Source organism: Culex pipiens, chromosome 1 (assembly GCF_016801865.2).
Source record: "Culex pipiens pallens isolate TS chromosome 1, TS_CPP_V2, whole genome shotgun sequence".
Classification (NCBI taxonomy): Eukaryota; Metazoa; Arthropoda; class Insecta; order Diptera; family Culicidae; genus Culex; species Culex pipiens.
In genome coordinates this window covers 76,288,822-76,302,959 of record NC_068937.1, presented here as the reverse complement: position 1 = coordinate 76,302,959, position 14,138 = coordinate 76,288,822, and the positions used below count along the sequence as shown (strand labels likewise).

The following is a 14,138-nucleotide window of genomic DNA, read 5'->3' as shown; positions in this document are numbered from 1 at the left end:
GTACATTTTTTGCAAACACAAAAAAAAGTTGCAACCGACGGGATTCAAACCCAGCACCAACAGTAAGGACTGGCGCCTTAGCCCACTCGGCCATCAGACCGATGAAAAGCTGTAAGGATAAACGCATATATGAGCTTGACATTTCGGTCAAGCAGGTTTCCCATACTGATGGGCTACATATTTCAGGGTGTAATATTACACAGAATTTCATAAAATAATGCAATATTTATTTTACACCCAGGCCTTTTACACGCAGCTGGATTACTACATTTTTAGCTCATTTTCTTGTTTAGAGATACGCCACGTTCAAATATTAGTCTAGAACAGTTTAAGTGAGCGGGCCGCGAAAGCCGTTACGCAAAAAAAAAGTTTCCCGTGCAAATTTTGAGTTGCGTATATTTATAGGGCGGACTCCGACAAGGCCCACTCGCCATCTGTCGGTGGATACACAGCTAAAAAAGTAGTAATTCAGCTGCGTGTAAAAGGCCTGGGTGTAATATAAATTTTGCATTATTTTATGCAATTTTATGTAATTTTACACCCTGAAATATGTAGCCCATCAGTATGGGAAACCTACTTGACCGAAACGTCAAGCTCATATATGCGTTTATCCTTACAGCTTTCCATCGGTCTGATGGCCGAGTGGGCTAAGGCGCTAGGGTTACTGTTGGTGCTGGGTTTGAATCCCGTCGGTTGCAACTTTTTTTTGTGTTTGCAAAAATTGTACATGCAGCGTGTAATATTAAGTGTCTATTTTGACGAAGGTGATGTGCATGCTTTTGCATGCGATTTTACCATCGGATTTTTTGCTGTGTACGCGTAACTCACGAAAACTGTCATGTTAGGGGACGGCTGCATCGAATGCATTTGTCATAGGGACGTGGCGTTACATCGTGCTGCCACCTGGTTTTTTTAAGTGCAAGAGTGTAAAAGTGCTGAGTCATCGTCTAAAAATAGACGGCGTCCTATCTCGCCCAGCAAAATAAGGTCGATAAAGTAGTCGGTTTCGATGAGCAAAAGTGGAAAACGTGGTCTAAAAATAGCGACGCCATCTCCCTATTGATGAACGGCCTGTGCTTGAAGTTCTTGAAACTTCTGAAAAATAACAAGATTGAAAAATAAGTGTTATTAAAATGAAACTGGATTGAAATTCACCAAAATTCAATAATATGTCGATTAACTCGTTTTTCAAAGTATTTGGTTATCCCGACTTAGAGAATTTTCAACGTTTTTAAAAAAAATCTTAGTGGGTACATAAAATAATATTGAAAATCAGCTTCAACATTTTTGGGAATCAAGTCATTTTAAAGCAAAGCATAGTTTCAGAGGAATTTGATGACACACTTTAATACAAAAATAATACCACACCCAAAGGAAAAATATATCTCAAAATCTGCAACAGTGGATTTGCTGCAGAAAATGTCACATTTTATAACATTTTTTGCAGCAAGCCCGTAGATCATTTTTGCCCACGTATACACATTTCAGCGATCTGCAGTTCTCACCAACACATATAATGCTGGCCCGTTTCCAAGCAACACTCCAAAGAGAAGAGTATGTTGGTGCTCTTTCACTCACATTTCATCAAGCGTCCATGGCGCGGTGGTAGCGTGTCGGATCAATAACCTAAAAGTTGGTGGTACAATCCTCGTTCTGATAAGAGTTTTTTTTTTGTGAATTACAACCAAAAAGCCGTCGGTAATGTCGATAATTGTCCGTAACGGGCAAACATGTCATACCCCTATATAGCAAAAAATGCATGAGGACAGTTTTCATGCAGATTCTGATATACTTTCATGCCGCCATGCATCACAATCATGCGACCGCCGTTTGGGTGCAAAATGTGGCATCCTGACTTAGAAAATTTTCTTCAATTTCAAGTCATTTCTTAAGGGGGTATATCAACAATGTTTAAAATAAAGTTTGAAATTTCCGTTTGTTATAATAAAAGCATTCGCTTTGAGACATCATTTTAGCGCAAAATTAATTATTTTGTCAAAATTGGTCAAAATTTTCCCATAGTTTCAGAGGAATTTGATAAAATACTGTAATACCAAAAGAATACCAAAATGTGGTATTCGGTCGGCCATTGACAAATTCTGAAATTTTGCAATATCAAAACAATACCTTAAATTGGTATGATACCACATTTTGCTCTTGCATAATCCTATAAGACAAATTTGAAAGGGTTCAGGAATACCAAAATTTGGTATTGATACCAGAGAAAGGAATTATTACGCATTTCCCTTGTCATTTACCCATGTTCGGGAAATGTATTAACCAGCAGTGCAAATATAATATTCGCAAATAAAATTTGTTTTGGGAAAAGGTCCAATCCAACAAAGCAAAAGGAAATTGTAATAAAAATATATACTTCTCAAGGAAACACTTGCCGTGTAGATCAACGGAAAAGAAATAAAAATAACGCTCGTAAAAACCTAACGACATTCACATGTATATAAACTTGGGATCCTAAGATGCCGATGGCAACGTTGACTCCTTGGTATTCCTTTGAAGGGCTTTTTCTTGTGCTATGTATTATGTCATCAACAATCGACTAACAACGATTTGAATACATTTGATTTTATTTTTTACTTTATAACGCTTATGTTTGCACCCAAACGGCGGTCGCATGATTGTGATGCATGGCGTCATGAAAGTATATCAGAATCTTCATGAAAACTGTCCTCATGCATTTTTTGCTATATAGGGGTATGACATTTTTGCCCGTTACGGACAATTATCGCCATTACCGACGGCTTTTTGGTTGTATTTCACAAAAAAACCCTTATCAGAACGAGGATTGAACCACCAACTTTTAGGTTATTGATCCGACACGCTACCACCGCGCCATGGACGCTTGATGAAATGTGAGTGAAAAAGCACCAACATACTCTTCTCTTTGGAGTGTTGCTTGGAGACGGGCCAGCATTATATGTGTTGGTGAGAACTGCAGATCACTGAAATGTGTATACGCGGGTAAAAATGATCTACGAGCTTGCTGCAAAAAATGTTATAAAATGTGACATTTTCTGCAGCAAATCCACTGTTGCAGATTTTGAGATATATTTTTCCTTTGGGTGTACTAATTAGTAGTTTTATTAATGTATATATTTGTACTTGAAAGATGAGCCATTTTTTTCTAAAATCTAATTTTATTGTACACCATAACTTTTCAAAATATAATTAAAATTGGTGGTGATGGACAGTTATTTCAAATTTGTAGTTTAGCATAGCAGTTACCGTCTGTGTACTGCCATTCTACGCAAATTGTCCCATGTTAAAAAAAATGCAGCTGAGAAAAACGCGATTGAAATTCTTCGGCAGTTTTTTTGTGTTTCTACGCCTAATTGTCCCGTGGATCTCCATTCACCCTGTAAGTCCCTGATCACCTCAATTAGCAGTTTATCACTCTTATTTGTAATCCTCTTGGTAAACAGGTAAACAAGACACAACACTTCGTAAAACTGATGATTATGTGAAAGAAAATACTTGGTGGGACAATTATGCGTAGAAGTACAACGATGGGACAAACAGACTTGATGTTGTTTTAATGAGTTTCCGCACAAATTATCATATTTTATGTGTTTTTCTGAAAGTATATGTAAAAATAAACATAAAAACATATACAAAAGTGCACACTTCAAACTACAGCAGAAAAAAACTGTCTAAGACACACACCCTAGTTTGAAACTGTTCTAAAGTGTTCGTAAGCAACAAAGCTCAGTCGAGACACGCACCACTATAGGCGAGCGGGGGGAGAAGGGGTAGGATTTCAAGTGTGCAAATATTTGGTGTGCAGTTATGATTTGCAAGGGTGGAGAATTTGGTGCAAAGTGTGCAATAACAAAAGCAATCATACGATATCAAAGAATTTACTTTGTGGAAATGTTTTAACTTATTGTATTTGTCTTTTCTTCTGTATAGCAACAAGTTCAATGAAGCCAAATATGGATTCCACGAATTGTATCCTAGTGCAAGATGTAAAGTCAAACTCCCAGGATCAAGTAACGGCAAGTTCTACCAGCAATTTGGGGTCAGTTGCAGGCACAGCAGGTAGTAATGGTGGCTCTACACTATTGCCAACTGAGGAATCCCTTTTGATGAGCACCGTAGATCACAACAGCTTTACGACAGCCAACCACTACGGCAACGTGCACAATAGCTTATCTCAGTTGAACTACCAGGATCAACAGCTGCAGCAGCAACAACAAGGTCAAGATCAGCTAATATCGTCTCTAGCTGCACAAAAATGGCCAGCAATTGTGGAGCTCAAGGGTTTTAACGAGCTTCATCACGCTAATATACCGCCGTTCCAGTTTTGGAATGCTGAATTCCGGAACAAACATCCGGCATTTATCCAGTTCAATTTTACACTACCATGGGGTGCCAATTTTGCTGTGTATGGAAGAAGAAACGTGGGTCCCAGCATAACTCAGTACGATTTTGTAGAGTTCATTAAAGGTGGTCGAATAGATCACCGCTTACGACGGAAACGAAGTTTGGTAAATGACGAAACCGTGGTACATATAGGTGGAGAACAAAATGAAAATACCCTGCAAGAAGACTCTAACTTGGTTCGTCAGTCTCCTTTCGAAATTCAACGTAGTTATGAATTCGCATTCTCGGATCTGCATCTCGACGATGTGGACCAACACATAATTTCAAAGAGATCGTCGGACAATACCATGCCAAAGCTCGACATGGATTCCATGACCGTCAATGTAACCATTCTGCAGTACTTGGACGTTGGAAGATGGTTTCTGTCGGTTTACAATGACGAGCTATTGCAGCATAGTTTTACACTTATTTTCGGAGAAGCAGAAGGTATCCGTACCACCTGTCCCAACGACTGTTCCGGGAGAGGTTCTTGCTATCTTGGTAAATGTGACTGTATCGATGGCTATCAAGGACCAGACTGTTCAATTAGTAAGTTGAATTTACTTACTTTTCACAAAGATTAGCATTTTTTATGGGATCATCATTACAGGTGTATGTCCTGTGCTCTGCTCTTCACACGGCCACTACGGTGGGGGAGTTTGTCACTGCGAAGAAGGGTGGAAGGGTTCAGAGTGTGACATACCCGTGGCTGAGTGTGAACTTCCTACCTGCTCCAATCACGGTCGTTGCATAGAGGGAGACTGCCACTGTGAGCGGGGCTGGAAAGGACTATTCTGCGAACAACGTAAGTTTCCGACTTGATATAGGATTTTTGTGTGTGTACACAATTGCATTACCTTGATTGTTTGTGCTCACGCTAGAGTGATTGTTCCACTACAAATGTATTACTAACCTGTTTATGTGTTTATCCCCCGCACAGCGGACTGTGTTGATCCATCATGCGCAGGCCACGGTACGTGTGTATCTGGTCAATGTTACTGTAAAGCTGGATGGCAAGGCGAAGACTGTAGCATCGTCGATCAGCAGGTATACCAGTGTCTTCCGACCTGCTCTGATCATGGAACGTATGATTTGGAAACGGGTTCGTGCGTATGTGATCGCCACTGGACTGGAGTAGATTGTTCTCAAGGTAAGGCATCTTGAAATATCGTTTTTTAATGTTTACGAGCAATATGACCCGGGACCGTGGTGTAGGGGTAAGCGTGGTTGCCTCTCACTCAGCCGGTCTGGGTTTGATCCCAGAAGGCCCCGGTGGCAAATTTTGAGACGAAATTTGTCTGATCACGCCTTCCGTCGGACAGGGTAGCAAATGTTGGTCCCGGTCTAACCTAGAGGTTAGGTCGATAGCTCAGTCCAGGTGTAGGAGTCGCGTCTCCCTGGGTCCTGTCTAGGTGGAGTCGCTGGTAGGCAGTTGGACTCAGAATCCAAAAGTCGTCAGTTCGAATCCCGGGGTGGATGGAAGCTTAGATGTAAAAAGAGGTTTGCAATTGTCTTAACAATCAAGCCTTCGGACACCTTGTTTCGAGTAAGAATCTCGCAATCGAGAACGCCAAGGCAATGCTGTAGAGCGAATAATTTGATTTTGATTTGAGCAATATCGAAAGTGATATCGGCATAATATCTTCCAGGAATGAAATTTTGATATAGTTTTTTGTCAAGCACAATTGAATTTTACTTTCCATAGTGTCCATAGTTTTATTTATAATCTAACTAACTTTTCCTAAATTTCATCAGCCGTATGCAGCCTAGAATGTGGTCCAAACGGGATCTGTGAATCAGGACGATGCCGGTGCAATCTTGGCTGGACTGGTAGCCTATGTGATCAACTAACTTGCGATAGTAGGTGCGCAGAACATGGGCAGTGTAAAAATGGGACCTGCGTTTGTTCACAAGGATGGAACGGCCGACACTGCACCTTGCGTAAGTGATACTTTAATTATTACATGTTTTGAAATAGAAAGATTCAATGAATTTGTTTTACAACTCTAATTTATTCAAATTCAAAGCGGGCTGCGAGAATGGCTGTTCTCGTCATGGTCAATGCACTCTGGAGGACGGAGAATATCGATGCGTTTGTATTGAAGGTTGGGCTGGCACCGATTGCTCAATTGCGCTGGAGATGAGCTGCAAGGATAACACCGATAACGATAATGGTATGTGGGAGACCCTTCATTTACTACATAATATTTAAAGTAATCGTTTATGTAACAATACCATGGAAGATCTTTTCAACATTCTGTTTTAATTTCCAAATAGATGGAATGACCGACTGTTCTGACAGTGAATGTTGTACGCACCCAATTTGTACTGAACACATCATGTGTTTGGCTTCCAACGATCCAGTCGAGGTGCTCCTTAGAAAGCAGCCCCCGTCAGTTACTGCATCCTTTTATCAGCGCGTCAAATTTTTAATCGAAGAAAACTCTGTGCAATCTTACGCTCACATGGACGAATACAGCGAAAGGTGAGTAGACCCAATCGAATTGATTCGATTGAAATATTACTAATCCACAATATTTTATCGAGCATTTGAGAAAATGATTAACATATTGTCAGCCAGGATTGATAATGGGTGTAACTGATGATTTCAATTGGCTATTACTAGCTTTTGTTTATATATTCACTCCTGTATTACGAACGAAAATTGGTATACAATGTTACTTACAGAATGCAATGACGAACAAATACAAAATAGCTAGTCTTAATGTTTAGCTTTGTATGTTTCAAATATTACCTGTGGCTTAAATCGTTACTTTATTTTGTACGATTTACAGTTACAACATTCATGTTAATTGAAATTTATTATAAACTTTTTTTTAACAGTGCACGACTTGCCCTTACCTTGTCTAGCCTTTGTTGTTGTCCTTAGAAAAATAAAAAAATAAAACAAATTCCTTAAACCTTGTCGTCATTCTGTATTTAACTAAATAGAACTGAAATCATCAATTTATTACCAATCAGCTGATGATAAAATCAACATATAGTTTAATGAAAAAAATATTCGAAACTGTTGAAATCAAAACTTAAAAATCGTTCATTCAACTTGATTACCTCCATTATACAAATGAAAAAAAAAAAACCTCATACTTTATTACTTTGTCCAGCATCCTTCAAACAATCCTCTTGTTTTGTTTAACGTTTGTTACTTCAACAACGAGAAGAATATCCCTACTCCTCCGCATTTTAAATCCTCATCCCCTCCGTGTAATTGGTTTTGAATTAAAAACCTGGTATTTCAGAGTATCGATAAACGATCTCATATTGGCCGCAATTTCAAATCAGCTACACGGAGTATGTGTTTGTCTAATGTGTTTTACCTTGTGTGCGTCTAAATCCTTTATGTCTGTTAAACATCCGAGAAAAAATAACAGAAAAAAAACATTTATCGTACGATAACACTAGCTTCTTAATATAGGGCAAAAGAATTGTTTTAAAATAACTTAAAGTGGTGGATTCTAAATATGCATTTTTTTATTCATTCCAATATGCCTATTTGTAGCATTTTTTTATTCAACAATGTTCTGTAGATTTTCATGCTTTTGAAGATAAACATCAAGCATAAAATAAATATCAATCAAATCACTGTACAGCCTAAACGGCCGTTCTACGCACAATTGTCTCATGTCCATGACTTTTTCGTTTTAATGATAAGTTTGATGTATACTTTTAGAAAAATACAAAAAGAAATCTAATACCGTCATCTGGGGCGAATTGGGACAGCTGTTTAAACAATGTAGTAGCCTAATATTTTGATATTTTTGAGTGGTTTCGGGTAGATCAGATTCAGAGCAACAAAATGTGTCCATCCATTTCCAAATTTGATGCATTTAACTGCTCTAAAACGTGCTGTCCCTATTCAGACTGTAGTCCCGATTCGCCCCAGATGAATGTACATTATTCGGAACCTCATTTCTCGATTAAATTTTCAAAAGGCCCTATTTGCATAGGAAACCCATGAGGGATAGGTTGTTTTGAATATTTAATCTAGATTTAAAAAAATATCAAGTGTGTTTGTCCTGCTATGTATAATTGTATGTTGTTTTTTTTACGAAGTCTGATGTTTGTATTATCTTCTTTACGTGGTGTATAGCAAGAGGATTATGAATAAGAGTGGCCAAATTCCAACTTGGGTGATTAGGAACATAAAGGACATAAAGCTGGCACAATTATGCGTAGAATGGCGGTTAATGCATGAAAATTAATTAAACTACGGTTAATTGGGGCGAATCGGAGCTACAATCTGAATAGAGACAGTATTTATTGAGCACTGTGTCTGTCTAACCGAAACTCGCTCCATGTATACCGATTCACCCCAGGTGACGGTAAAGGTAGTCTATGTATATCTTCAAATGCATCATTCAATCTCTCTATTTTTGTTTTTGTTTGAATGATGATTTATCTTAAGTTGCTTCATTATTTTAATTTGTAACCAACAAAGGGAGTAAAAAATCAAGTAATAAAAAAAAAGTGATTCAGTTCTGAGTCGTTGCTACCATTTTTGTAAATTTATGTTTTACTTTTTTTAATGAATAAAATTGTTTCAGTTTGGTTCAAATTGCTGCATATATTTCATCAGTATCGGCAAATGCATCTCTAATGAAACGCAAAACCGAACAGCAGTAACAATTCTTAAATGATGTTTTGATAATTAAAAAGGGAATCTTTCAACTACAGTATGTAAAAAAAGTATTTACACCCCTTGGGCACTATGCACATTTTGTGATGAAACATGTAAAAAATTTAAAGTTTGACAGGAACCTAGTACTACGTTTTGTTCAGAAACTCATGCCAAACATTTTGCTAAAAAAAGCTCATGAAAAGATGATTTCTATAAAAAGTTATATAACAAATACTATTACGAAAATAAAAAAGGTGCAAAAAAAGTTTGTACACCTTTCGAAAAATTAACATAAATAATGTTATTTGTTGACAAATCACCATAAATCCAGTCTCCCAACTCCAAATAGGCATCCTTGACTGATTAAAAAAATAATTTGGATTGAATATAAAGTTTACTAACTACTTAGTATAAAAGTTTATATAACTCTGGAAATTCTATATAAAACTTATCTAAACTTAATTTTGCAAACTTTTAATTCAAATAAATGTCAATTAATTACCATAGAATTGCTAAATGAACATTTTGGAGTGGGTATAACACCGTTTTGGGGGTATTTGTATCGATAGAATAGATTTTTCGTTGGAATTTCGTACCAACCCGGAATTACGTCGTCGGAAAATCCGCCGGCATCTGAACCGGTCCTCAATTCACAAGTCAACCTATGTGGCATCAGAAAGGGCATAAAATTTCCGATCTTTTGATACCCATACATCCAGGTTTTCTATAAAACCCACGTTTTTAAATACCTAAGCAAAAACGTTGTTATGGTTTCGTTTGAGCAACCTGCCAAAAATGTATGGAATTTCGTAATTTTTGTTCTCGTGGATCAAACTTACTTTTTGCCCAGGTATTTAAAAACGTAGGTTTTAAAGAAAACCTAGATGTATGGGTATCAAAAGATCGGAAATTTTATGCCCTTTCCGATTCCACATAGGTTGACTTGTGAATCGTGGACCGGTTCGGATGCCGGCGGATTTTCCTACGACGTAATTCCGGGTTGGTACGAAATTCCAACGAAAAATCTATTCTATCGATACAAATACCCCCAAAACGGTGTTATACCCACTCCAAAATGTTTATTTAGCAATTCTATGGTAATATATTGACATTTAGTTGAATTAAAAGTTTGCAAAATTAAGTTTAGATAAGTTTTATATAGAATTTCCAGAGTTATATAAACTTTTATACTAAGTAGTTAGTAAACTTTATATTCAATCCAAATTATTTTTTTAATCAGTCAAGGATGCCTATTTGGAGTTGGGAGACTGGATTTATGGTGATTTGTCAACAAATAACATTATTTATGTTAATTTTTCGAAAGGTGTACAAACTTTTTTTGCACCTTTTTTATTTTCGTAATAGTATTTGTTATATAACTTTTTATAGAAATCATCTTTTCATGAGCTTTTTGTAGCAAAATGTTTGGCATGAGTTTCTGAACAAAACGTAGTACTAGGTTCCTGTCAAACTTTAAATTTTTTACATGTTTCATCACAAAATGTGCATAGTGCCCAAGGGGTGTAAATACTTTTTTTACATACTGTATGAACAAGAAGGACACAATATACCAAATAATACTCTTATGGATGACACCACGCCCTACTTTCAAATGAAGAAAATTCAATGAGTTTTCATGGAATGAATGAGTGCCTGAATGATCGCGATGTTTGTCTGATTTATTTGTTATTATGTTTTTATTTTGACCCAAAATAAAAAAAAGGAATAAATATAAACCTGCCAAAATTATAGTATTAAAGCAATTTTGATTGATCAGATTATCATATATAAAAAGATATGCTCAAAATCAGCAATGCTTAAATAATAATTGGCAAATAATTTAGAAAACGACTTTACAAAATTGTATCTATTTAAAAACACAATTTGTTTGGCAGGATTAATCTTTTTCCTACCTGATAACACTAATTCCACAGGTATACAATCTAAAATAATAACTCTCAACATTTTACATCACTAAGAAGCGCCACTTCCATTGCTTCAATCATATTTACATTATGAAAATACCATTACAAATGGTGATTGAAAAGATTGTATAATTGTTGGACTTACTACACAGATTCAACTTATTAAGTTCGCATTTTTTTGTCCTGTCGTGTGTCCCTTTAGTTCAGTACCGCATTTTGGTACAATTAAAGTACCTCCGTAAAACGCTTGTTTTAAAATACATTACCCATACAAATTATTTCAACTAATCAAAACTCCGCTCTCCGTTTCTCAATTGTCTATGGTAATGTTTAGTGAGTTCTGGAACTCTTTCACATCGTGGTAAGTCGCAGTCGTTCTGGTTTCAAATTTCTTTTCGATTAGAACGCAATTCGAATATCCATTCTTATCGTTTAGTGAACATTATATGTTTCTAAACAGCATTAGCCTTTCCTCATACAACATCTACTTTGAGTTTTCTCACAATTGGCAAATATTAGTGGCCTTCATTTTTTTAACTTTTTTTGTATTTTCCATACTGTAATTTATTTTCCACCTCATCCTCATCACCGTCGTCTATTGACATATAGAGTTTAAGCAAAAAAAAAAACAGTACATCGATAAAAAAAACTTTGTGTATGTGTATGTTAAATGTTGTATGTCTCTTGTTTGTTCTTGTTTTTTGTTATGTCATATTTTCATGTGTTTGTTTCAGTATGAGGATAAATAAAACTAAAAAGAGTTCGTATTATTGAAAAAGGTACAGATTATTCATTATGAAAGATTAAAGAAAACAAAATTACGAGTTCATTTTAATAGAGAAAAAACATTCATTCACATTCTGGTAACGTGGGTTTTTAATATTAATGTTAAATATATTTTCATCACTAGACAACTATTAAAATTTCTGCGTGTCAAAAAAAAATAACGCAGCTGATTGACTCTTTCTTATTTGGTTTTTACATTTTGTTTATCCTTATATTAGTACATTTTTGTTTTATCCAAATGTATAAGATAACAGGCAAGAACCCTGTAAAACAATAAAAAAACAAAAATGCTTTTTTACTCTTTTTCATCTTAGTTTTTACCAGTACGCTTTTTAAATAGATGATGTTTTAAATTTATTTCAATTATAGTTTAAACCCAATTATTTTGTTCAACATAAATCAAATTGAGTATTTTATGTTGATATTTACAGTAATAAATTGACACTATAAAAAATTAATTTGAAAACAGCTGGTTTGTGTTATTTTATTATTACTAAATTCATTTTAATTACAAATTTAAATTTAAATTGATTTACTGAAAATTCAATCATTCCTTAGATTTAATGGAACAACATGTGATCAAAAAAGAACACATAGTGGAAAGAGTATTTTAAAATAAATTTATGTTTGACTTTCCATCTCCTATCCAAGCTGTGTTTTCTTTTTCAAAGTGTTTATAAATTATGGGTATACTGAGTTAGAAACATGTACGAACAGGAATCATGTCGAGAAATTTTGAAAATCGGAATTGAACACAGAACAAAACCAGAATAAATCCAACCATCCTTATGTGTAAAATCCTCCACAATGACCCTTCCCTATTTGTCTGCGTCTATCATTTGTTTTATCTGTTGCCCTCCTATATCTAACACCCCATTGTTTGCTCTTCTCCTTAAAGTCAATATTACTATAAGCATTTGATACATTTCTTTATCAAAAACCAAATACAGAGGAGATTTGCTGGAAGATGCAGTATCTGAGTACTGTTCGTATACCATACAATTATAGTAAGCTAGCTAATTCTTAAATTTAAATGTCATAAAATCTGAAACACAGCAAAACTGTGTTTTCATACAAAACAAAAGCAAATGGTTTTGTATTAGAAATCATATGATTTCATGTTAAATCAAAGGTTACACCAATTTTATCAATCTGATTCCAAAACATATTGGTCTAATCAAGCATTAATAATAAACTAAAAAGATGACAACATTACAGAAATGATGACATTTTAAGAAAAATACAATTAATCCAATCAGATTAAAAAATGATGCATGAAAATGTATTTTCTTGCATGAAAAGTTATTGTAAAAATGTAAACAGCGGTGTAAAATATGTATAGTCCTAATCAATGTAACATAAATTTGGGTTCTCATTTAAAAGCTACATTCAAACAATTATAAATCTAAAATTACATAGAGTGTATTTGACATAAAACTATGTTTCTTCACTATACAGTTCAATATTCCGAACCAAACCAATCCTTGTCCCGCGGCGGGCGCCTTTAAATTCTAAATGTAAATGTGGGTATTCAACGCCTTCGCCCCTTGCCATACCTCAACCACAGAGTAAGACAGAGTCACTTCTGCCATTTGATTTTTGGTTCCACTTTGTGGTACATCGCAGATACATCGCACGCCTGCTACCAGCAAACCTTATGGAGCCAAAAAATAAAATGACATTTCTTCGAACTGCTCGCTCTGTGTTAATCTGTGCCTCAACCACTTAAAAGCCCATGACGGTGGAGCCCTTGAAGATAAAAGGAAGACACTAGTTGTTGGTACTAGAAATAGTGGCCGACAGCTATGAAGCCAACTTCGTTTTTCGTTTTTTCGATTCCACTGATATTTCATTCAGGCAAATCGAAATAGCATTTTTTTTAAACTATTAGGTAATTGATAATTTAAATATTTGAATGTTTGTTGTTACGTTTGTGTTAGTGGTGCCAGATAGCTTAATGAAACAGATGGAGTTTTGGGGTGGCGCGATGTTATAAATTCTATAAAAATATTCAGGGGGACGAATCTCTTCGCACTCTTCCGCAAAGTTCTTCCATGAAACAAGAACTATTAGCTAGTGAGGCTTTTGTAAAATCCAAAAATTGATAAGTGATACAAAAATTAAAAACCAAAAAAGCATTTATTCAAATTTTAATGCCAAAGCGCCTGGTCCTGTCGCAACCAATCAAATTCATATTTTGGATTCGAGCTCAGTACATCAGAGTATCATATCCTGAAATGTCCTATAATCTGACCTGTTTTGTCACATCCTCGGATACATATCGACTCTTGGGGGATCGAAGCAATCTGTGCCTGCGGACGGACGCGTTTTTTGATCGCTGTCATTTTTTATCTTTTAATTGTCTTCAAAAGTGAAAAGTTTCGTAAAATACGGAGATTGCATTCCTA

At 35.7% G+C, this 14,138-nt stretch overlaps 1 protein-coding gene across 8 annotated transcripts in view; it reads left to right on the top strand.

The window, feature by feature from the left end:
• The window catches only part of LOC120429837 (teneurin-a), a 463,678-nt gene extending 451,586 nt beyond the window's left edge, over positions 1 to 12,092 (top strand). For 7 of the 8 annotated variants that reach the window (XM_052708822.1, XM_052708815.1, XM_052708793.1 and 4 more), the window contains 7 exons: positions 3,928 to 4,929; positions 4,991 to 5,185; positions 5,321 to 5,530; positions 6,136 to 6,321; positions 6,408 to 6,554; positions 6,658 to 6,865; positions 8,946 to 9,068. In XM_052708822.1, the coding sequence (XP_052564782.1) occupies positions 3,928 to 4,929; positions 4,991 to 5,185; positions 5,321 to 5,530; positions 6,136 to 6,321; positions 6,408 to 6,554; positions 6,658 to 6,865; positions 8,946 to 9,024 (2,027 nt within the window). In that variant the 3' untranslated portion in view covers positions 9,025 to 9,068. Of the gene's footprint in view, positions 1 to 3,927; positions 4,930 to 4,990; positions 5,186 to 5,320; positions 5,531 to 6,135; positions 6,322 to 6,407; positions 6,555 to 6,657; positions 6,866 to 8,945; positions 9,069 to 11,278 lie in introns of those variants that run through there. The other variant, XM_052708830.1, reaches the window with a different exon arrangement.
• The last annotated feature ends 2,046 nt before the right edge of the window (positions 12,093 to 14,138 follow it).